The sequence below is a fragment of the Suncus etruscus genome, chromosome 17 (genome assembly GCF_024139225.1).
Source record: "Suncus etruscus isolate mSunEtr1 chromosome 17, mSunEtr1.pri.cur, whole genome shotgun sequence".
Taxonomy (NCBI): domain Eukaryota; kingdom Metazoa; phylum Chordata; class Mammalia; order Eulipotyphla; family Soricidae; genus Suncus; species Suncus etruscus.
Genome location: NC_064864.1, coordinates 39,854,824 through 39,878,945, shown reverse-complemented (window position 1 = coordinate 39,878,945; position 24,122 = coordinate 39,854,824). Strand labels below are relative to the sequence as shown.

Here is a 24,122-nt window from a genome sequence, read left to right as displayed (position 1 = left end):
ACTATATGTAAGACAAGCACCATACTCTCTGTACTATAGCTTAGGCTCATATATATTTTTTCTTTATATATATTTTAGATACTTGCATTTTAATATCCTGTAAGATTATAAAACTCTTGAACACATTCTGGTTAGTTCCAAAAGTCTGAAAGAGGATTTAGAACGAATCTTGAGTTTGGTTAGATTTGAACCACTGGAACACATGCCTGTTTCTCTCATTCTTACTTAGCAAAAGGCAGGGTACCTGACTTATTAAATGAATTCTGTGCCTCTTAAATCCATTTCACTTCAAATCTTACATCTAACAAATTCTAAATAAGTGCCCAGATTATGAACTCCAGATACAAAATGTTAAGTTTACATCATAAGTTTAAATATCTTAAGTTTACATCATACTAGTACTTTCCAATGCCAAAATTTTTTATTTAACTCTTGCTAAATTTAAAACAGTATATATGTCATTTTTATAAAAAAAATAGAATGAAATATGCTTCGCACTCAAGAAGATAAAACTTCAGATAAATGTGTGTATGTGGGCTCATTAAATACAATTTAATATGGGATGGAAGAGGTACACTAATTAGAGCTGCCATATTTTTTGAAAGAGGAATATGATATTCCCAGTTAAATTTGAATTTCAAATAAATACAACAAAAATTGCATGAGGTCTCTATTTTATCTGGCAACCAGCCTAAAGAGGACTTAAATTCAGTGCTTTGGGACAGATTTTCAAACTATTTAGATGCGTGGAAATCTTGTTGAATCAAAAAAATTCATGGACTTCCACTTACAATGTTGAATATGATTTTTTTTTTACTTTTAATACATATATTTATTTATCATGCTCCCCTTCCCTTCTTTTAGCGGTTGTTGTCTGGGGATTCCACACACTGGGTGTAGTAATTTGGTTCAGGTGCCTGCACACGCTGTAGTTATGATACTTGCAGTGGGATGCACACTTGGTTGAGGTGTTCCCTCATACCAGTCTGCGGTTAACTGGAAATCACATACTTTTCCCCTCTGTCAAAATCAATTTTCTGAATTTTGAGAAAACATGAATGCTTCATGAATTTGTATTTCATCCTTATGCAAGAGTCATGCTAGTCTGCTCTGTATCCTTCTAATTCTAATATATGCTGGTTAAGTGAACAGAGATCACACACTTTTTCCCTGTGGAACTGAAAATACCAAGCAGCCTTTCATGCCAATGGCATTGTACTTTTGCAAGTGTAGGCCTTGTCAGGGATTGAATTCAGTTTTACTGCAAGGTAGTGAGATTCACTGCAAGGGAGGCTTGCAAAGGGCTCTACCAACTTGGAGCCCAAGGTTTTTTTGGGGGGTGGCCAACCTGATAGTGCTTATGGGTTACTACTGGATCTACACTCAAAGATCATTACTGTTTGATAACATAGGGTATCAGGGATCAAATCTAGGCAGGACACTTTTAAGGCAAGTGTCCTACCCACTATACGATTACTCCAAATCCTTACAGAACCCATATTTTTTGACCTTTAAGATGTCCAGAGATTACTATAATGCTGGAAATGATGAACTAAATGATTAAAACCTTTTAAATTTCATAACACAAAGTACTACTTAAGTGCATCCTATTTTTCAAGATTTTCCTTAAAAGAGAAATGAGCTAGAGTGGTGGTGCTAGAGGTAAGGCATCTGCTTTGCAAGTGCTAGCCAGTTCAATCCCCCAGCGAGCCATATGGCTCCTTAAGCCAGGAGCAATTTCTGCGCGTATAGCCAGGAATAATCGAGTGTCAATGGATGTGGCCCCAAAACAAAAACAAAAAATAAGAGAGAAACAACAAAGAAATACTATACAGTCTAATGAGAAAATGTAATTTGTTACCTCAGAGGTCATCCAAATATCAAAACCATCATTTTCATCAAGTGTGTCAGGCATAACAGGAATCAAAGATACAAATCGAGCAATGAGGTCCTAGAACAATAGTAACTAGTATGTATTAAGTGCATACTATTGTGCAGGAGTGATAGCACAGTGGGTAGAGCATTTGCCTTGCAGGCCAATCTGCGTTTGATCCCTAGCATTTTATATGGTCCCCCAAGCATGCAGGAGGGACTTCTGAATACAGAGCCAGGAGTAATCACTGAGCACTGTCAGTTGTAGCCCCCAAACCAAGAAAAATAAAATAAAATAAAATAAAATAAAGTACATATTAGATGCCCATCACTAAGCATAAAGCTTTACAATCATTGTTACATTTCATGGACTCTAAAAGCCTATGAAATACACACTATTATTTTTGATTTACAGAAGATGAAACAGGTTGGGTGATACAGCCAATAGTGCTAGTACAGCGGGTAAATTGCTCCAGGAGTAATCCATGAGTGCAGAGCCAGGAATAAGCTTTAAGCACTTCTGATGTGGCCTAAAATATAAAAAATTAGAAAGAAAAACCCGGAATTTTAAAAAGTAAATTTTTGGTTGAGGAGTATTGGGGGACCATCTGGGATGATGGAGAGAAGATCCAGGTCAGTCATGTGCAATTAGTACCCTAATTTTTGTACTATCTCTCCAATTTCTGTCTTGCTTTTTGTTTTTGTTTTTTAGACCACACCTGGTGATGCTAGGGGTTACTCCTGGCTCTGCACTCAGAAATTGCTCCTGGCTTGGGGGACCATATGGGACACTGGGGATCAAACTGGGTCAGCCATGTGCAAGGCAAGTACCCTACTGCTGTGCTACTGCTCCAATCCCCTTCTGCCTTGATTTTTATGTTCAAAATCTATTAGAATTATTGCTAACATTTTATTATAATTTTTATTATTGTGAGGGATTATGTGGTGAGTTTTAGGTCTGGAAGTGTCCAGAGGCTTTCAGAACCACAAATTGGTCATATTGGCATGAGGGGAACATAAGGATCATTTTTATTAATATAATTAATACATTAATGCATTTGTTGGTGTCAGGAAACACAGACAGGAAGAAGTTTATAATGAAAAAGAAAATTGTAAATCAAAAGACAACATAAATTAGGACTTCTAATTTTAGCTCAAGGTCCATTAAGGGAATTTTATGGAGGAGAGATAAAAATAAATATTCTAAGGAAAGGGGCTGGAAAGGCATTTCAGCAAGCAGGGCACTTGATTTGCACATGGCTGACCCAGGTTCAATCCCTAAGGTTGCTTGAGAACTGCCAGGTGTGCACCCACAAAAACAAAAAACAAAACAAAAACAAAAACAAAAAACCAAATATATTCTAATGAGAATAATGGGAATGAATTAAGGGTTGATGAACAAAATAACAAGTCGAGATAGCAAACATGTCAGACGAAGTAGTGATGGGTGTGAAAATAAAGGATAATGGCTGAGAAGCAAAGCAGATTATAAAGCGTTTCTGAGGAAAAAAGGAGTTGGCAAATAATTTTAAACAGAATGGGGAAAGATCTTAGAGGGTAGAGACTAAATTTTAAAAGAAAAAGGATCTTCAATAGATTTCTCTGAGCAATTCAAAGACACCCTCCCCGCCATATTGTTAACATCTATTTAAATAATTTTAAGTATTATTTAAATATTAGTTATTAGAAATATGGTGGGTAGAGTTATCAGCTGTAGAGTTGTTATGTTGACTTTAACATGGATTGGTAAAAATGAACTGCAGGTCATCCAATGAATAAAAGCAAGGTAAATAGCAATACAAAAGAGAAATAACTTAAAATTAAAATCTAGATTGAGGATTCAGACTGACCCAGGTTCTATCCCCGGCATCCCATATTGTCCCCCAAACTTGCTAGGAGTAATTTCTGAGCACAGAGGCAAGAGTAACATCTTAACACTTCTGGGTGTGGCCCCACAAACAAACAAACAAACAAAGTCTGGATTGATTAAAGTTTTAAAATTCACTGTGGTGACAGCCAGATAGCTGTGATAAGCTACTGTGCATATATTATGCAAATAATTTTTCAATAAAGCCCATAGAAGTAACTTACAAGTGTTGTACTAGAATCACGAAGAAATATATCCAGAAGTTGCTGAGGTGGGTTTAATGCCTTGATATATCTTGTTATTAAGATCTGTATCCCTTCCTCATTAAAGACGGTAGTTACAATTCTTCGGTTAGGAAATGCTGCTTTGCAGCTTTTTTTAAAGATCCATGCTCTCTGTAAAATATCTATTTGATCTGAAAACTAGAATCAAGTTTATATGTTTCAACATTCTAGCATATTATATTTACAGGAATAACATACCAAGAGCCCACTGTTTACTTTTTGGCAGATTTTTAGTCATTGTTTTAATTTTATTTATTAATTTTAATTTTTTCAGGGAAGGGGAGGCACATCTGGTGGTGCTCTGAGACTATACCCTGCACATTGTTTGGAATCTGTTCCTGACCGTTCATGAAGGAGACCATGTGGTGTGGGACCAAAGCCAGGCTTCTTACATGCAAAGCCTGCACATAAGCCCTATAAGCTATCTCTCCGGCCTAATTACTAGTTTTAAAATAGTTTACATTTGCTTGATTTATTATAAATGATTTAATATAAAACCTACCTTGTCTAGTTCTGGATTACAGGTCATATAGGATATTTGAGGTTCAATGGTAGCAAAAATATTTAAAAAGGTAGATTCTTTTAAGTCCTGCCCATTATAATCTTTAGGAGACACAGAAGTTTTACTCCAAGCATATCCAAGTAAAACTGGTGGAATATTTACTTGAAATGTTCCATTAATCTGAAAGAAGACATCAATATAATATATTCTTCTGTAGGACTAAAATATAAATAACTACAGTAGAGCTATGTTTAGTCTTTTCTGCATACACAACCAGGATTACATGGTACAGGCTGGTGCTAAGTATTTGCAGAGGGACAATCAGGTTCTCTACAGCAATTAGTTCATAGAACTCTGACACCTGGGATTCTTGTTTAAAATGTTCTATGAGGAGAGGGTAGGAGAGTAAGAGAATGATAAAAGAGACATTTCTTTACCAAAAATATTGCATTACCATGTTGTGCTGAAATATCTATTTCTTTCTAATAGAAAATGAATGGTTTTATATGTGTATGTGTGTGTGTGTGTGTGTGTGTGTGTGTGTGTGTGTGTGTGTGTGTGTGTGGCACACCTGTCAATGCTAGGTATTCCTCTGGCTGTGCTCTAAGGTATAACTTTTGGTCATATGGATTGCTGGGGATCAAACCTGGGTCTATGGGTCTGACACAGCCTCATATCTTTAGTAGCTTAGATTGAGGATCAGATAATTCAAAAACGAGTGACAAAACCCTAAGTAAATCTAGGCTGGGATTCCTTTTAATATTTTACAATCTTTTAGGAATATCCCTCATGCAAAAGCCAAGAACAAAGGACTCACTAATCATGGTTTTTAGTACTATAAACAATGTTGAGAAGACAAAATTTCTATATCTAATGGTTACAAAGCAATATCATTAACCTGGATGTTTGTGAACTTTATTCTATAAAGCTAGTAAATGTTAATATGAACGTTTAAAGTTAGTTTGTTCTTTGTCAGTGGAAAATTTAAATATGAAAGAATTTTGTCTCTCTTTTTTGTAAACAGCTAAAAAGCTCCAACCACACAACAACCATGCTTATTCTGACACTCACTGGATTGTAACCAGCCACCAAACTTGCAAATCACAGAACAATTCAACTGAACTGATTCAACTAAACAATGTTTCCATTATCCAGAGATAAAAAATTAAAATAATTTGCCCAGAATTCTTTCTATTACCTCAGGTTGTTGCAGAAGAGCCGAGAAGGGGAAGACAATAGATCCAAGCCAATTCTTTCTTACATAAGAATGATGATTGCAGTTCTTAAGACAGCTATCCTATTAAAACAAAAAATTTATATATTTCCCTTGACTTAGGTTGCTATAATGCCTTAATAAAAATCATCTTAAGTCAAAACTAGTCAAGTCAAATAGACTGGGAACCAGGGTTCTATGTCACTTCCCAGCATCAAGAGTATGTACTGTGAAGAGACTTCTACTCAAAGAATTATTATTTCTATGATATCAAGAGTAAAAACAAGTCAAACTATTGTTAGTCTCAGACCATATTTAGCTTTAGACAACGTGATCAATAGCTTAAAAACTATAAGTATAAAAATACACGTTTTCTTTTATATAGGAAATAAAAGGGTACAAAGAGATTTTTCCACTTACTTTTTCCCATAAAATTAAGTATGCATTAAAGCAAAGATAATAATCTATTGTGAGGTTTGTGATGTATATTTAAATAAAATATATGACAGCATGATACAAAGCACAGGAGGGAGAAATAAAAGTGCAATATCCCGGGCCCGGAGAGATAGCATAGCGCCGTTTGCCTTGCAAGCAGCTGATCCAGGACCAAAGGTGGTTGGTTCGAATCCCGGTGTCCCATATGGTTCCCCGTGCCTGCCAGGAGCTATTTCTTAGCAGACAGCCAGAAGTGACCTCTGAGCACTGCCGGGTGTGGCTCAAAAACCAAAAAAAAAAAAAATGCAATATCCCATTCTTATATGCTACATGAAGTGATATATTATTATACTGTATAGTATGTAAAGGAATAAGGTTTTTATAAAGTATATGTATTACTAAAGGTAGTCTAGAGTAATAAGTTGTAAGATGTAAGGCAAAAATTCAGAAACAAAGGAAAGCTAGTAAACCAATAGCAGAGATAAAATAGAATCATAAAAATAATCTAAGAAGTATAAAGTGGGAAAACAAAGAACAAATAACTTCTGGAATAAACAGAACAAATAAATAAACATTGATAATTACCATATATTCCGGCCTATAAGACGACTCTTTAACTCATGAAAAACTTCTTAAAAGTCAGGGGTCGGGGCCAGACAGATAGCATGGAGATAAGGCATTTACCTTGCATGCAGAAGGTCAGTGGTTCGAATCCTGGCATCCCATATTGTCCCCTGAGCCTGCCAGGAGCGATTTCTGAGCAGAGAGCCAGGAGTAACCCCTGAGTGCTACTGTGTGTGACCCAAAAACCAAAAAAAAAAAAAAAAAAAAAGTCAGGGGTCGTCTTACACGCCAGGAGTAGCCCCCAGAGCATCACTGAGTGTGACCCAAAAACAAAAAACCAAACCAAACAAACAAACAAAAAACAGTACAGCAAATCAGTCACAATGAGTAAGCTTTGAGTACAGTTGAGTGTGACTTTAAAAAATACTTATATACAAAAAACTTGTATATAAGTGCTTGCAGAAGTTTTATTTACTATAGTCAAAGAAATGATAATGCAAATGTCTATCAATAGATTAATTTATAAAACATAAAGGTTGATATTTATTAGTGGAATCCACTACATAATAAAATATGATAAATAAATATAAAATCATTTGAGAAGGAGAAAGAGATGGAGAAAGGAGGAGGAGGAAAAGGAGAAAAGAAGAAAAAGAAGAAAAAAGAAAAAGGAGAATCAGAAGGAGGAAGAGAAAGAGGAGAAGAAGAAAGAAGAGGAGGAGGAGAAGAGGAAGAAGAAAAAGATGAAGAAGAAAAAGAAGATAAAGAAAAGATGAAAGGAGAAGGAGGAAGGAGGAGGAGAAGAAGCGGAGGAGAGGAGGAAGAAGAAGAAAAGAAGAGGGGCCAGAGAGATAGATGGAGGTAGGGCGTTTGCCTTGCATGCAAAACCCGGCATCCCATATGGTCCCCTGAGTCTGCCAGGAGCGATTTCTGAGTGTAGTGCCAAGAGTACCCCTGAGCGCTGCCGGGTGTGACCCCCCTCCCCCCCAATAAAAGAAGAAGAAGAGGAGGAGGAGGAGGAGGAGGAAGAGGTGAAGAAGGAGAAGTAGAAGGAGAAGGAGAAGGAATAGAAATGTCTGCAATAGAGTCAGAAGGGAAGTATGGGAGGGAAACGGGACATTTGTAGTGGGAAAAGTGCACTGGTGAAGAAATGGGTATTGGACATTGTATGACTGAAACTCAATCATGAGCAACTTTGTACTTATTTCTCACAATGATTTAATTACAAGTTACTTAAAAATAAATTTAAAAACGCACAAAATAGGACAGACAGCATATACTGCTGAAATGTAAATGAAGATTATAGCTAAAAGACTAAAAAGTCAGTATTCATATCTAAAAATTACAAAAAGAACTTTGGCTACAATAAAACTAGAATTTAAAATAAAACATTTATGCTAATATCAATCATCATTAGAAAATGTGAAAACCAGGGGCTGGACAGATAGCACAGCGGTAGGGTGTTAGCCTTGCATGCCGCCACCACAGGACAGACAGTGGTTGGAATCCTGGCATCCCATATGGTCCCCCATGCCTGTCAGGAGCGATTTCTGAGCATAGAGCCAGGAGTAATACTCGAGCGCCGCCGGGTGTGACTCAAAAACAAAAACAAAAAAAACATCGAAAAAGAAAATGTGAAAACCATGATATTAAATAAATGATAGTCCAATGATGCTAGAAACTTTTTTTGGTAGTTCTTACAGAAGACTAATTTCTGAACTACATAATTTAAGGTGTAGTTCACTTTCTCTGACATTGATCCCTAACCCCTCTAGGTAAAAATAGATCCTTCAGAGTTGGAGAGATAATTATCTTGCATGCAGCCAACTTCGATCTGATCCACATTACCACACATTATCCTTCAAGCCCACAGAAGCGATTCCTGAGAACAGGGCCAGGAGTTAAGCCCTGAACATCACTGGATGTGCCCCTCCATTGGTCTCATTTCTACAAGGGGTATAGTTTCTTTCATTGATGAAAATACATAATCCATTTATTTCTTTTTATTTTGGTTGGTAGGAAATATAAAATTTTCAACTGTAGAAACACATTTCTCCAAATATTTTGGTGTACTTCTTACTCTTCTTCCTATATGATGTTGTTTGTTAGTTTTGTTTGTTTGCTTGCTTGTTTTTTGGCACACTTGGCAGTGTCCAGGGTGTACTCCTGCCGGTGCCCAGGAGATCATGCAGTATTGGGAGTAGGGAATCAGTAATACACAAGTGAGTACTTTAACTCCTGCAATATTTCTCCAGTTCCTATCTATCTTTCTTTTCTTTCTTTCTTTTCTTTCTTTCTTTCTTTCTTTCTTTCTTTCTTTCTTTCTTTCTTTCTTTCTTTCTTTCTTTCTTTCTTTCTTTCTTTCTTTCTTTCTTTCTTTCTTTCTTTCTTTCTTTCTTCTTTCTTCTTTTCTTTCTTTTCTTTCTTTCTTTCTTTCTTTCTTTCTTTCTCTTTTCTTTCTTTCTTTCTACTTTCTTTCTCTTTCTCTTTCTTTCTTTCTCTCTCTTTCTTTCTCTTTCTCTCTCTTTTTCTTTCTACTTCTCTTTCTTTCTTTCTCTTTCTTTCTTTCTTCTCTCTCTCTTTCTTCTTCTTCTTCTTTCTTTCTCTCTCTCTCTCTTTCTTTCTTTCTTCTTTCTTTCTTCTCTTTCTTCTCTCTCTTTCTTTCTTTCTACTTTCTTTTCTTTTCTTTCTTTCTTCTTTTTCTTCTTTCTTCTTTCTTTCTTTTTTCTTCTTTCTTTCTTTCTTTCTTTCTTTCTTTCTTTCTTTCTTTCTTTCTTTCTTTCTTTCTTTCTTTCTTTCTTTCTTTCTTTCTTTCTTTCTTTCTTTCTCTCTTTCTCTTTTTCTCTCTCTTTCTCTCTCTTTCTCTCTCTCTCTTTCTTTCTTTCTTTCTACTTTCTTTCTTTCTTTCTTTCTACTTTCTTTCTTTCTCTCTCTTTCTTTCTTTCTACTTTCTCTTTCTTTCTACTTTCTTTCTTTCTTTTCTTTCTTTCTTTTCTTTCTTTCTTTCTTTCTTTCTTTCTTTCTCTTTCTTTCTTTCTTTCTTTCTTTCTTTATTTCTTTCTTTCTTTCTTTCTTTCTTTCTTTCTTTCTTTCTTTCTTTATTTCTTTCTTTCTTTTCTTTCTTTCTTTCTTTCTTCTTCTTTCTCTCTCTCTCTCTCTTTCTTTCTTTCTTCTTTCTTTCTTTCTTTCTTTCTTTCTTTCTTTCTTTCTTTCTTTCTTTCTTTCTTTCTTTCTTTCTTTCTTTCTTTCTTTCTTTCTTTCTTTCTTTCTTTCTTTTTTTTTGATTTTTGGGCCACATCCAGTGATGCTCAGGGGTTACTCCTGGCTATGTGCTCAGAAGTCGCTCCTGGCTTGGGGGACCATATGGGACGCTGGGGATTGAACCACGGTCCATCCTAGGCTAGCGCTGGCAAGGCAGACACCTTTCCTCTAGCACCACCGTGCTGGCTCCCTATGGCTATTTCTAATTGACCTGGCATATCTCATTTAATTTAAAATTATCCCAAATGCATTCTGGAAAGTAATGTAAAGTAAAATTCTGGAAAGGTTCTATATCTATAAGCAAGTTTACAAATACATTACAAGAACTTTACAAACATATGCAGTCCATTATTCTACTTTACCTCATGATTTTCAATAGTCATTTCATCAAAAATGTTGATATATATATTATCCTTTATTTTAGATAAGCTTGAGAAACTATAATCATGTCCAGGGGAGCTGTAAATAAGAAAAAAACCAACACATTTAAATGCTTATTTTATAGGTACTTATTTCAAAAGTTTTACTATTAAATTATCTGGGTAAATTTCTTTTATAATGTGTAAACTAAGAAAAGCTTAGTTTTCTTAAACTAAAGCTTAAGTCTGTAGGAGACAAGAGTGATACTACAGGGGGATTTGTCTTGCATGCACTGACCTTGGTTTGATCCCCATATCAGTGTCTGCTTGCTGGTATTATTTTACCTAGCTCTGGACCCCTTTCCAAGGCAACCTACACAGGACCTAGGGCCCAGTATTCATTTTGAACATAGGTTCTTGCAACCAGAGAAAAGCATTGCTTTGAGACATGTAAGGAGAGCAGTAGCTGTAGTGATGGTGGGCAGCTTTGGAAGTCAGAATGGACATTCTAAGTCAGGCTAGTACACTGAGAAAAGAGCACAGCCATTCTGCTTTGCTTAACAGCCACAGATTTCTTCTAGGCAAGGAGACATGCCACAATACATTAAAAAACACCACTACACTGCAAAGGTCACAGTGGTAAGACCATGCAGAATCCCATCACACATAGTGAATGAAAATGGTAGTTCTGAGGACCCAACTATTATGAGCCATCTTAGCTTATAAGGACTTTAGGAGGAAATGTGGAAGGATGTTCAAAGAACTCAAAGAACACAAGAACAGACAATAAGAATCAAGAAGACATGAAAGTAGGAATTAGAAAATTTCAAACAGAAACAACAGGACTGAAAAACTTTGTAGGTGAAATGAAAAAAAAAACTCATTAGAAGGCCTTAACAGCAGAGTAACAGCTGCTGAGGACAGAATCAATGAGCTAGAAAATGATATTTAAAACAACTGCTAATAGACTTGAAGATATCAAATAGTAGTGGAAGACTTCAACATTGCTCTGCCACCTCTTGATAGATCAACTAGGGTAAAATTTAACAAGGATATATTGGCTTTGAAGGAAGAAATATAAAAAAGTGGCTTAGTAGCTTTTCATCTCCACAAAGCTTACTAACATTCTTCTCCAATGCATGTAGAACATTCTCCAAGATAGACCACATGCTGGGCCATAAAATATACCTCCATAAAGTCAAGAGGGTAGAAATGATATCAACTATGTTCTTAGACCATGATGCACTGAAAATAGAAGTAAATTATAAGCAGAAACAGAAAAAAAACTTTAACACTTAGAAATTATACAGGCCACTACTGACCAGTGTCAAAGACAAAGTTAAGGAGGAAATCAAATCAAAAGATTCCTGACTCTCATTTATTACTGGTGGGAATGCCATCTAGTTCAGCCTTTATGGAAAACAATATAGAGATTGCTCAAAAAACTGAAAATTGAGCTTCCGTATGATCCAGCTATACCACTCAATAGGGATATACCCTGGGAACAAATAAACACAATACAAATGCCTCTGCACACCTATATTTATTGCAGTGCTATTCACAATAGCCAGACTCTGAAAACAACCAAGATGCCCTTCAACAAATGAATGGCTAAAGAAACTGTGGTACATATACACAATGGAATACTATGCAGCCATCAGGAGAGATGAAGTCATGAAATTTTCCTATACATGGACGTACATGGACTCTATTATGCTGAGTGAAATAAGTCAGAGAGAGTGAAAGAGACACAGAATAGTCTCACTCATCTATGGGGTTTAAGAAAAATTAAGTACAATATTGTAATAATGCCCAGAGACAATAGAGATGGGGGCCAGAAGGACTGGCTTACGATATGAAGCTCACCACAAAGAGTGGTGAGTGCAATTAGAAAAATAACTACACTGACAACTGTCATCACAATGTCAATGAGTGAAAGAAGTAGAAAGCTTGTCTCGAATACAGGCTGGAAGGAGGGGAGAAGAGAGATGGGGGGCATTGGTGGGAATGTTGAACTGGTGTTGGGGGGTGTTCTTTATATAACTGATACCCAGCTACAATAATGTCTGTAATCAAGATGCTTAAATAAAAACATTAAAAAATAAAAAAGATTCCTGGAAATAAATAAGAATGGAGACACAAATTATCAAAATTTGTGGGATACAGAAATGAGGTATTAAGAGAAAAATTTATAGCTTTGTAAGCATTCATCAGGAAGGAAAAAAAGGCTACATAAATAACCTAAAAACACAGCTTAAGCAATTGGAAAATATCAACAAATGACCTGAAAGTTAGCAAGAGAAGGATATAATAAAAGTTAAGTAGCAGAATTAATGAACTGGACACCCAGAAAACAATTAAAAAGATCAATGAAAGCAAAAGTTGGTTCTTTGGAAAAAGTGGTGTACATTTTAAGACTGAAACTCAGGGGCCGAAGAGATAGCACAGAGGTATGCGTTTGCCTTGCATGCAGCCTCCCAGCATCCTATATGGTCCCCGAGCCTGCCAAGAGCTATTTCTGAGTGCAGAGCCAGAAATGACCCCTGAGCACTGCTGGGTGTGTTCCAAAAACCAATCAATCAAACATCACTCAATAGATAGTTAAAAAAAAAAGACAAACTCAATAATTAACAACTTTGTAACCACAGTGTTTAAATAAAAGGGAAAAATATTTCCTTATATGTTACATATATTTATATTTATACATATATTTGTACTCCTATACTAGTAGGAGAAATGAAAATTGTCAAACCAAGACTTTTTTTTTTTTTTTTTTGGTTTTTGGGTCACACCTGGCGGTGCTCAGGGATTACACCTGGCTCTGTGCTCAGAAATTGCTCCTGGCAGGCACTATAGATCATGTGAAGAGAAGGAAAATTTTGTATCTAAGGCTAGAAAGGGGATAAGTGAATGATTTCACCCTAGTTTGCACCCTTTGAATATGTTGTCTGTATTCTAATATGTTCTTGGTTCTCTCACTGCTGTAACCTAAGATTGCAAATACCCTAAGCATCCTCTCTCATTCATATATAAGCTATCTTGTTTTATTGTTGATTTTATTTTACCAAATCTGTTTTATTAAAGCTCAAATTCTAAATTAGTAAACTAAATGCTTCCAAATATCCATATCCATATTTTACACTTTTAACTAACTTTTTAATCACATACATTTTCAACTTATTTATTTATTGTTAGGTTGTCCATCCAGGCTAGAGATTTTTTTTTTATTTTTATTTATTTTTTTTTCGGCCATACTCAGTGATGCTCAGGGGTTACTCCTGGATCTGTGCTCAGAAATTGCTCCTGACTTGGGGGACCATTTGGGTCTCTGAGGGAATCTAGGTCCGTCGCGTGCAAGGCAAATGCCCTACCGCTGCACCATTACTCCAGCCCCCAGGCTAGAGCCTTAAGGGTTAAGTTCATCCCAGAAGAAACTGTGTGTAAATCCCCCAAATCCTTTTCTTTTTTTTTTTTTTTTTTTTTTTTTTGGTTTTTGGGCCACACCCTGTGACGCTCAGGGGTTACTCCTGGCTATGTGCTCAGAAGTTGCTCCTGGCTTCTTGGGGGACCATATGGGACGCCGGGGGATCGAACCGCGGTCCGTCCTAGGCTAGCGCAGGCAAGGCAGGCACCTTACCTCCAGCGCCACCGCCCGGCCCCCCCAAATCCTTTTCATTGAAAACAAAGCACCCTGAGAATCTTAGCTTTGCAGATTGGGAGCTAAGGGATAACAATTCACAGCTTCAACTGAGCTTGTATATTCAGCAAACTAAAAAGTTACTCATGCCCTGCCAATTAGCCATGCCATGTAGAGGAAAGCCTTGTCAGAAGATACTGCTTTTTAAAAATAAAAATAAGGAAGAATATTGTATTAATGCCTTTGTTAGTTCTGCATGAGCTAATCTGTAAAGCTTTCTGCATATTTATCCCTACAAAACACCTCCCTTCCACTCCTAGTAATCCCAGAGCAATCAACCCTAGAGCATGGAGCAGAGAGTAGCCCATCTACCTTAGCACTGCAAGTTGTGGCCCAAACAAAACAACAAAACAACAAAACCAACACATTGTTTTCTTTCCTTGCATGGCAAGAATCTCCAAGGATCTCTTGGGCCCTTTTGTATCTATGTAGAATTAGTAACTTTTCATGTCATTGCCTTTTTTGTCTCCATGTTATTTAATGATCTACTTGCTCAATTTCAAATTTGTACCACCACTTACCATTATTTAATGTAATACAATAAAATTTCCTTTCAGTCTACACTCTCCTTTAAATACAAGTGGTGTAAAAAAACCACACACATAAGAAAATATCAGGGAAGAAGTAAAAGCAGGAGATATAAAGGCACAAATAATGACGATACCCAAGAAATCCCAAAATACAGTTTTGCCCTCATTGAATCTGAGTGAGCATGCTACATTTCTGCAACTGGAGAAGTATCCATAGCATCTGAGCTAAAAGAATTCCAGTCATACTGAAATATTTGGAGGGTTTTTTTCCCCCTCAACATGAACTAATGGCATAAACAGGTGTTCTCCTTGCAAAAACTGGTGACATCTGGAGGCTTTTAGTTTGAGAATTTTCAGCAGAAGTGTGAAGTTTCATCTAGTATAGACAATTACTGGAGGGGGAGGGTTTCAGTTAATACTCTAGCTAGGAAGAATTGCAGAAAGTACTTGTGCACTCAGCACTTGATTCTAAGTCCTAAAGTTATCATTTGAGTTACTAAGCAACTATGTGGTTTCCTGATAAAAGGATACAGCCAAGATCTTATTTATAAGTCTTATAGGAAAGAGTAGCTGGGAAGGAAGAACTAGACAGATTATTTCATTCTGAGAATCAAAACTAACTCACAAAAAAGCAAGATCAAGACGCAGATGTTAGGTGAAATAAATAAGTGAAGGGGAATCGAGATACAAATATTCAAGAGTGTATAAAAAGAAAAAATTGGTGTTGAAAATTAGAAGTCTTGCACACTTTATGATAATACAAAATAATGCAACTGATGTGGAAAATAGTACAGAGTCCTGAAGAAACTAATATCAGAACTAGCATATGATCCAGCAATGCCATTTCTGGATATTTATTCAAAAGAACTGAGACTGAATCTTAGAACTATGGCAAAATTCTTCCGTTAACTGCAGCACTATTAACAGTAGCCAATGTATTAAAACAACCTGAATGTCTGTTGACAAATGACTGTGAAATATATAAAAAATGTGGTATGCATGTATATAATAGAGTACTATTCACTCTTAAAAATTGAAAAACATTTTGAAGTATGTGATAACAAGAATGGACTTTGCAAAACATTGTGCCAAGGAGAAGTCACAGAATACCAAATACTGCATGATTCCATTTAAATGAATGACTACTAAAATATCTCAAATTCATACAGATTTCCAGTAGCAGGGGAAGGTAGAAATGAGTTATTAATCAATAAGCATCAAATTTTAGGCAAGCAATATAAATAGGCTCTAGCAATTATCAACAATAATTGACACACTATCTTATGTTAGATATTTTCACATTGCAAAAAAATTCAATAGACTTTGAGAGAAGCAAATTGTTCTCTGTGATATTTTAGTGTAAGCATGGGGCAGGTGATTTCAAATCTGCAGTTGAGGCTGCTAAGAAGCTGCCTCAAGGAATAGTTACAATTCAAATCTGGGGAAATGTGCTGACAGAATCCCTTCCTCTGAGGGTCAGTTCTTTTCTCCTATTAGGCTTTCAGCTGATGTATGAGGGCTAGTTAATTGAGTATTATAGGAATGGGAAAAAGAACTACTTGAGGGGATTTCAACCCATGCACGAAATGGAATGTTCAGTAGTAAAATATTAAAAATTGCAACAGTGAAAGAAAGAAAAGAAAAAGAAAGAAGAAAAAAATTGCAACAGTAAAACACTAAAACAAGCCAAAATGTGATCATTAGAATGAAGGAAGGAATAGCTGTGATTATAAAAATCTGAGTGAATTGATCAAAATAATTAATGAGTAAGAAACAAAATTGTAAAGGATGGATCATTTTACATACAATTGAAAAAAATTCTGTGGCTCAGAGCGGTGGTGCAAGTGGTAGGGCATTTGCCTTGCATGCGGCTAACCTAGGATGAACCATGGTTTGATTCCCCAGCATCCTATATGGTCCCTAAGATAGGGGTGATTTCTGAGCACATATCCAGGAGTAACCCCTGAGCATCACTGGATGTGGCCCAAAAACCAAAAAAAAAAAAAAAAATTCTGTGAAATCATGACATCTGCAAAAGGTAAATGGGGGGATAAATATGTTTATGGCTATGACTTCTGGAGAGAAAAAGAAGATACAATTAGTACTAACACAGAAGGGCCTTCGTACCTATTGATATTTTATTTTATATGTTGAATAGTAGATAGACAAGTGTTCAGTTTATTAGTTTCCTTAAAGCTTACATTTTTGTATAAAGCACATATTTGACATCAGTAGAAGAAATATTACATAATTTCAAATCTTAAAATGAAATCTACTTTTAGAGAAAATTTAATCATGTTCAACAAATGGGTAAAGGGAAAATGTTATTCCTCTTTATTTAGGTGCTGAAGAAAAACTAACAACTTACATAAAATTTGCTTTAATTTCTTCATTCCAGCATGGATGAGATCCACTTGCAGTACTGGTTTCATAAACTGTATGTTGAAAGGAAACTTCTACAAAAGGGCGTATCATGTCCTAAAATATAGAATAAACATAGACTAGATCATATATAGTGGATAAAAGGTATATATACGGATAAGGTATATAGGAAATTAATTATATACTGGCTAACTACTGGATGGTTGATTTTTTCTAACTTTTTATATAATTATCACTTATCAATCACTTAGTAAACAAGTTGATAGGCCAAGATATCTGAATAGAAAGAAAATACAAGAGGAACTACTACCAATCCTTTTCAGGCTCTTTCATAAAATTGAAGAAACAGGAACACTTCCAAATAGTTTTTATGAAGCTAACATCATCTTGATACCAAAACCAGAGACACTGCCAAAAAAGAAAATTACAGACCAATATCCTTGATGAACACAGAAGCAAAGATCCTCAACAAAATTCTGGCAAATAGGATCCAATGTATCATCAAGGTGGTCATTCACCATGACCAAGTAGGTTTCATCCCAGGAATGCAAGGATGGTTTAACATACACAAATCAATCAACATAATACACTATATTAACAAAAATAATAAAAATCATATGATCATATCAATATATGCATAGAAAGCATTTAATAAGGTCCAACAATCATTCATAATAAAAACTCTCATCAAGATGGGAATAAAAGGAACTTTTTGTTTTGTTTTTTTGGGGGTCACACCCGGCTGCACTCAGGGGTTACTCCTCGCTCTATGCTCAGAAATCGCTCCTGGCAGGCTCAGCAGGGACTATATGGGATGCCAGGATTCAAACCACTATCCTTCTACATGCAAGGCAAATGCCCTACCTTTATGCTATCTCTCCAGCCCCATGGAAGAAACTTTTCTCAATAGAGCCAAGGCCATCTATCACAAGCAAATGGCAAATATTATTTTCACTGGAGATAAAATAAAAGCCTTTCTTCTAAAATCTGATGCAAGATAAGGCTACCCTATCTCAGCACTCCTATTCAACATAGTACTGGAAGTACTTGTCCTAGCAATTAGGCAAGAAAAAGATATCAAGGGCATCCAGATATGAAAGGAAGAAGTTAAGCTCTCACTGTTTGCAGATGACATGATACTATATTTAGAAAACCCTAAAGACTCTGCCAAAAGCTTCTAGAAACAATAGATTCATATAGCAAGTGGCAGGATACAAAATTAACATGCAAAAATCAATGGCCTTCTTATACACTAATAATAATAGAGAAGAAATGGACATTAAAAAATAATCCCCCCAAAATAATCCCATTCACATTAGTGCCACACAAACTCAAATATCTTGGAGTCAACTTAACTAACAAGATGAAGGACCTATACAAAGAAAACTGCAAAAGCTTGCTTCAAGAAATAAGAAAGGACACAAGGAAATAGAATTGGCAGGGTTAATATAATTAAAATGGCAATACTCCCCAAAGCATTGTACAGATTTAATGCAATTTCTCTAAAGATACCCATGACATTCTACAAAGAAATAAATCAAACACTCCTGAAATTCATTTAGAACAATAAACACCTATGAATAGCTAAAACAATCTTTAGGAAAAGTAATATTGGAGGCATTAGTTTTCCTAATTTTAAATTGTATTACAAAGCAATAGTTATTAAAGCATCATGGTATTGAATCCTCAGATCAGTGGAATAGATTAGAGTATTCAGAAAATGTTCCCAAACATACAATCAACTAATCTTTGATAAAAGGGCAAGAAATCCAAAATGGAGCAAGGAAAGCCTCTTCAACAAGTGGTGTTGGCACAACTGGTTAACCACTTGCAAAAATAGTGAACTCAGACCTCTATATAATACCATGCACAAAGGTCAAATCCAAATGGATTATACACCTCGATATCAGACCTGAAACCATAAGGTATATAGAACAACATATAGGTAAAACACTCCATGACATTGAGACTAAAGGCATCTTCAAGGAGGAAACTGCACTCTCCAAACAAGTGAAAGCAGAGATAAACAGAATATATTCTGTATATATATATATATATATATATATATATATATATGAATATATTAAGCTGAAAAGCTTCTGCACCTCAAATAAAATATTGCCTAGGAAACAAGAGCCACCCATAGAATGGGAGAAACTATTCACCCAATACTTATTAAATTGGCCTAATATTGAAGATATACAAGGTACTGACAGAGCTTAATAAGAAAAAAACACCTAATCCCATCAAAAAATGGGGAGAAGAAATGAACAGACACTTCCTCAAAGAAGAAATGCAAGTGGCCAAAAGACACATAATAAATGCTCCATACATCACTAATCATCAGGGAGATGCAAATAAAACAACAATGAGGTACCATCTCATGCCACAGAGACTGGCACACATCACAAAGAACAAGAACAATCAGTGCTGGTGGGGATGTGGAGAGAAAGAAACTCTTATTCCTGCTGTGGGAATGCTGTCTAGTACAGCCTTTATGGAAAACATTATGGAGATTCTGCAAAAATCTGGAAATTGAACTCCCATATGATCCAGCTATACCACTCCTAGGGATATACCAAAAAATTCCTTTCTCACACCTATATTCGTTGCAGCACTATTTACAATAGCCAGACTCTCAAAACAACCAAGATGTCCTTCATATGAATGGCTAAAAAAACTGTGGTACATCTACACAATAGAATATTATGCAGTCGTCAGGAGAGATGAAGTCATGAAATTTTCCTATATGTGGATGTACATAGAATCTATTATGCTGAATGAAATAAGTCAGAGGGAGCAAGAGAGACACAGAATAGTCTCCCTCATCTATGGGTTTTAAGAAAAATTAAGGACATTATTGTAATAATGCCCAGAGACATAGAGATAAGGGCAGGAAGGACTGGCTCACAATATGAAGCTCATCACAAAGAGTGGTGAGTGCAGTTAGAGAAATAACTACACTAAAAACTATCATGACAATCTTAATGAGAGAAGTAGAATGCCTGTCTTGAATACAGGAAAAAGTTGGGAAGGGGGAGCATTAGTGGTGGGAATGTTTCACTGGTGAAGGGGGTGTTCTGTTTATGACTGAAACCCAACTACACTCATGCTTGTAATCATGGTGCTTAAATAAAAATTATTTTTTAATATAAAGTCCCCCACTACCACAAATTATGCAGTCAAGTTTCCCACATTTGGGGAAATTGCAGGGGTCAACACATCCAGAGTGCAATGGATAAACCTCGCCCTGGGGAAACCACCTTTGTGGTCATGGTATCTCCCCTGCCAGGTAAGTATTAAAATAAAGATTTTATGTGCTCGCTTAGGCAGCACATATACTAAAATAAAGATTTTATAAAAAAAATAAGTGCAGCATATTCTAATGATCAAAGCAAAAACTACAAGCCCAAATAGAATTAAAAGCATAGTGCTATCTGTGGCAGTGGTGAACAGGACACGGGTGAGAAGAGAAGCTGTCCATGGAAGAATAACTATGGTGCAGCAACAAGAGGCAGCCTGGAGAGTGTCATACTAAGGAAAACAAGTTAAAAGAAGAAAAAAAAAAGAATAATACATGGTCTGATTTATAGGGAGCATATAAAGATATGCAAGGGAACAGTATACAATGAAAGTAAACAGATTATTTTTGTTTGTGGTGTTTTCTTTGGGGGGGGGGCACAGTCAGCAATGCTGAGAGGCTTACTCTAAAATATTGGATGAGGTTTGATTCCCACAGAGCTCCCAGGAAGGGAAGGCAATTCCCATTCTCCTGTCCACCAGGAAGCAGCTTTGGTTGTATAAATCTACCGTAAATAATTCACACAGACAGGGGGGTAAAAAGAGGCAAGAAGGTCGGACACAAAATCCTTTACCAACCTGCCAGCTGCTCCAAGACTCTAGAGCTCCGTAGCCAGCTGCAAAAGGACCCCATCCTCCCACTTTAACTCCAATTTATTCAGATCTAAGCACTGCCCCCTACCTGAAAGGTCATAGGTGGGAAAGCAGGCAGGGAAATATACACCAAAGAGAATATTATAAAAGCCTCTAAATACTTAATATGACTCCAAGTCAAGGATCATTCCTGGAGAGGTTTGGGAGACCATATGTGGTGCTGAGGATTGAACCTGAATTGGTTGCATGCAAAGTAAGTGCCTACCTACTATACTATCATGCCAGCCCCAAGTCCTTTAGATGATTCTGATGGTATAAATGAAGTTACCTTAAAGAGCAGAGGGTATATGAGCAATATATATTATACAAAACAAATATCATTAAATATTAAATAAATAAATATATATGTAAGGAAGGGGAAGGGAAAAAGAGAAGAAAGTTCACAAGGAGTAACAAATGGGCAAAGGTAACAGAATTGGAGAGTTGGTCTACAAAATGAGTTTATCTCATAAACAATAATAAAAGGGGAATGGGAATGGGAATGGGAAGGGTCCTTGGGATATTGGTGGACGTAAGCGGGCATTCTGGTGGTGTGTGTGGGGACTATGTAAGTATGAAAGTATCACTAACATTGTAAATTATTGTATCTCAAAATTATAGTTTAAAAGGGGCAGGAAAGGGGAAAGCAAGTATGTTATAGATAATGGTTAAGAGTGCTTAAAATATAAAAAAATTATATATTTAAACTATAAAATTATAGTAATATAAAAACTTAAAATATAAAAGCATAAACTCTTGTAAACTACTGTTACTTCAATACATTAAAATATATAGGGTCTGGAGAGATAGCACAGTGGCGTTTGCCTTGCAAGCAGCCGATCCAGGACCAAAGGTGGTTGGTTCGAATCCCGGTGTCCCATATGGTCCCCCGTGCCTGCCAGGGGCTATTTCTGAGCAGACAGCCAGGAGTAACCCCTGAGCAACGCCGGGTGTGGCCCAAAAAACAAAAACAAAAACAAAAGAAAACAAACAAAAAATATAAATATAACAAATCTCCAAATTTTAGTTCTACTTAATGTCAGTATTTTCTTGGTATATAAAATGGAATGTGCCACTAGGATTTTAAAATCTTGGGGGGAACTGCACCGGTAAACCAATAATGCATTGAAATAAGAGACCATAAATAAGATTTTCTCCAGAGAGGAAATTTATGGGCTAAGGATAAAGGGAGGCACACATGTGTTTCCTTTTTGGTACATGATGCTCAAACATATGTTGCCTGTATCTCTCCTCTTGAGATGTGTACTTTGATACTTTAACATTGAAATGTGTTCTGGGGTTCTTTCCACCTTTGGAGAAGCCTGTGCTCTCTCTTGAGTACATAATTCACTTATTCTCTCTCTCTTTCTCTCTTATTCCCTTCCTCAGAATTTCTAAATAAAAACTTTTTTACTTAAAAGAAAACAAGGGGGAACTTAAAGAAAACACTGCCTTGAACATGGCAAGTTAAGTAGTAATTCATGAGCTGTAAAGGATAAAGGATGGTATGTAAAAGGTTTTATTATTTATTTATTTGGTTCTTGGGTCACACCAGCAGTGTTCGGGAGTTACTCCTGGTTCTGTGCTCAGGTTGCTCTTGCCAGGCTTGGGGGACCATATGGATGCCGGCAATCGAACCGGAATCCTTCTGGGGTTGGTCATGTGCAAGGCTAATGCAATGCTATTGTTTCGGCCGCTGTAATGGGTTTTAAAATATATATGATATTGCTATGGGGTGATATAAGATTTGTTTATTGGTAGAAAAGGGCCAGTTAAATAAAAAATATTTTCACTATAAATAGATTATAGTACAGATATAAGAGAATTTTATATTTCCTGAAATCTAGGGAGCCAAGAATAAACTGCTTAGAATTTCATTTATCAAGAGCATTTCACTATTGACAAATAATCTGGAAGCTCAAGAAATTTGTGATAAAGAGACATATTAGAAGTCAATTAAAATTTAGGGTAAGTATAATAAAAATGTATTTTTAAGAAGTACTAAATCTGTACATTAAATACTTACATCTGAAACTACTGATTTTATTGCTTCTTTATGTCTGAGGCAAGGTCTGGATGATACAGAGTAAGTGGGCATATCCAGGGTTCTTCAGGAAAAGCAAAATAGAAACATACTTTAACTTTTAGTTTTGATGGGAATGGTTTTTGCTTACACTTATAAAGATGTTTAATTCCATTACCCTAGATCTTTATATTTTCTTCAGATTCATATTTTAGATAGTTAACGATAAACATTTGATGTTTGATACTCTGGAATGGTGAATCCAAAATGCTAAACTATGAAGGCAGGTAACACTTTAAAATTATAGGCTTCCTATATTCATGCTATAAAATTCTTTTAAACTTTTTTTTAAAATTTAGTTTGGAGGGGAATCACACCTTGTCCAAGCTTTGGGGAGGCTGCCAGCTCTGTGCTCAGGTGGTATTCCCAGCAACCCTGGAAGATCATGTAGTGCCAGAGAAGAAATTACAGTATTTTCTTTTATAAATTGATTATCATAGAAAAATAAATGGTTTATTATTCCCTTATTTTACAAAAGTTAACTTTTGAAATATATCTATTTTAGAATATAAATTTTTAAGATGATACCTTATAAAACATAAGATATGTGCATATGTAAATATATTTGATATAAATAATATTGTGCCTGGGATGATGATGTCAGGTCTTCATAAGTACAAGGCAAGAAATCTACCACTAAGCTATGTCCCTGGTAATTAAGGGGTCTTAATCATCTATAGAAGCTAATAAGCAATTTGTTTTACAAATGGAGAATTTACAGGTGTGGTTAAACACATGATAAGCAGGTAGAGCATGTTAAGTATGCTTGAATAAATTTAACATTCTAGAGGTACCTAGGTACTAAATATTCATAATATATGAAACTAAGTATATAAGAGATGCCAAATATTCAGATACATTTGTATATATTTATATATGAACACTTGCTTATTATTCATGATACCTTAAACTGGTCATCCTATAGTGTCGGCCACCATGGCATTGCCCTATATAGTTTCTGCTGAAGAAATGCAAATAAAAACTAAATGCCTATAGAAGAAATGGTCAATCTCATGCTTTTAGGGATATCCACAAAAATAATAAGTCCAAAACAGTGCCAATGTTCTATTTTCTCCAGTATTATACTTTCAATACTGAAAGGGGCAGTGGTGGAAAGAACTGAAGCTGGCAAAAGGATCT

At 35.9% G+C, this 24,122-nt stretch overlaps 1 protein-coding gene, 1 non-coding gene and 1 pseudogene across 2 annotated transcripts in view; all 3 read right to left on the bottom strand.

Moving 5' to 3' along the window:
* The window catches only part of CC2D2B (coiled-coil and C2 domain containing 2B), a 92,756-nt gene that overhangs the window by 21,447 nt on the left and 47,187 nt on the right, over window positions 1-24,122 (bottom strand). Inside the window, exons 22-28 of the mRNA XM_049790403.1 lie at window positions 22,926-23,007; window positions 16,953-17,062; window positions 10,361-10,457; window positions 5,724-5,822; window positions 4,526-4,705; window positions 3,964-4,161; window positions 1,862-1,951 (exon numbers count right to left, since the gene is read on the bottom strand). Coding sequence (XP_049646360.1) covers window positions 1,862-1,951; window positions 3,964-4,161; window positions 4,526-4,705; window positions 5,724-5,822; window positions 10,361-10,457; window positions 16,953-17,062; window positions 22,926-23,007 — 856 coding nt within the window. The remainder of the gene's footprint in view (window positions 1-1,861; window positions 1,952-3,963; window positions 4,162-4,525; window positions 4,706-5,723; window positions 5,823-10,360; window positions 10,458-16,952; window positions 17,063-22,925; window positions 23,008-24,122) is intronic.
* On the bottom strand, window positions 1,048-1,150 carry LOC125995474 (U6 spliceosomal RNA). The gene has a single exon (XR_007490994.1). It is a non-coding gene; the product is annotated as a U6 spliceosomal RNA (small nuclear RNA).
* On the bottom strand, window positions 20,088-20,266 carry LOC125995141 (uncharacterized; annotated as a pseudogene).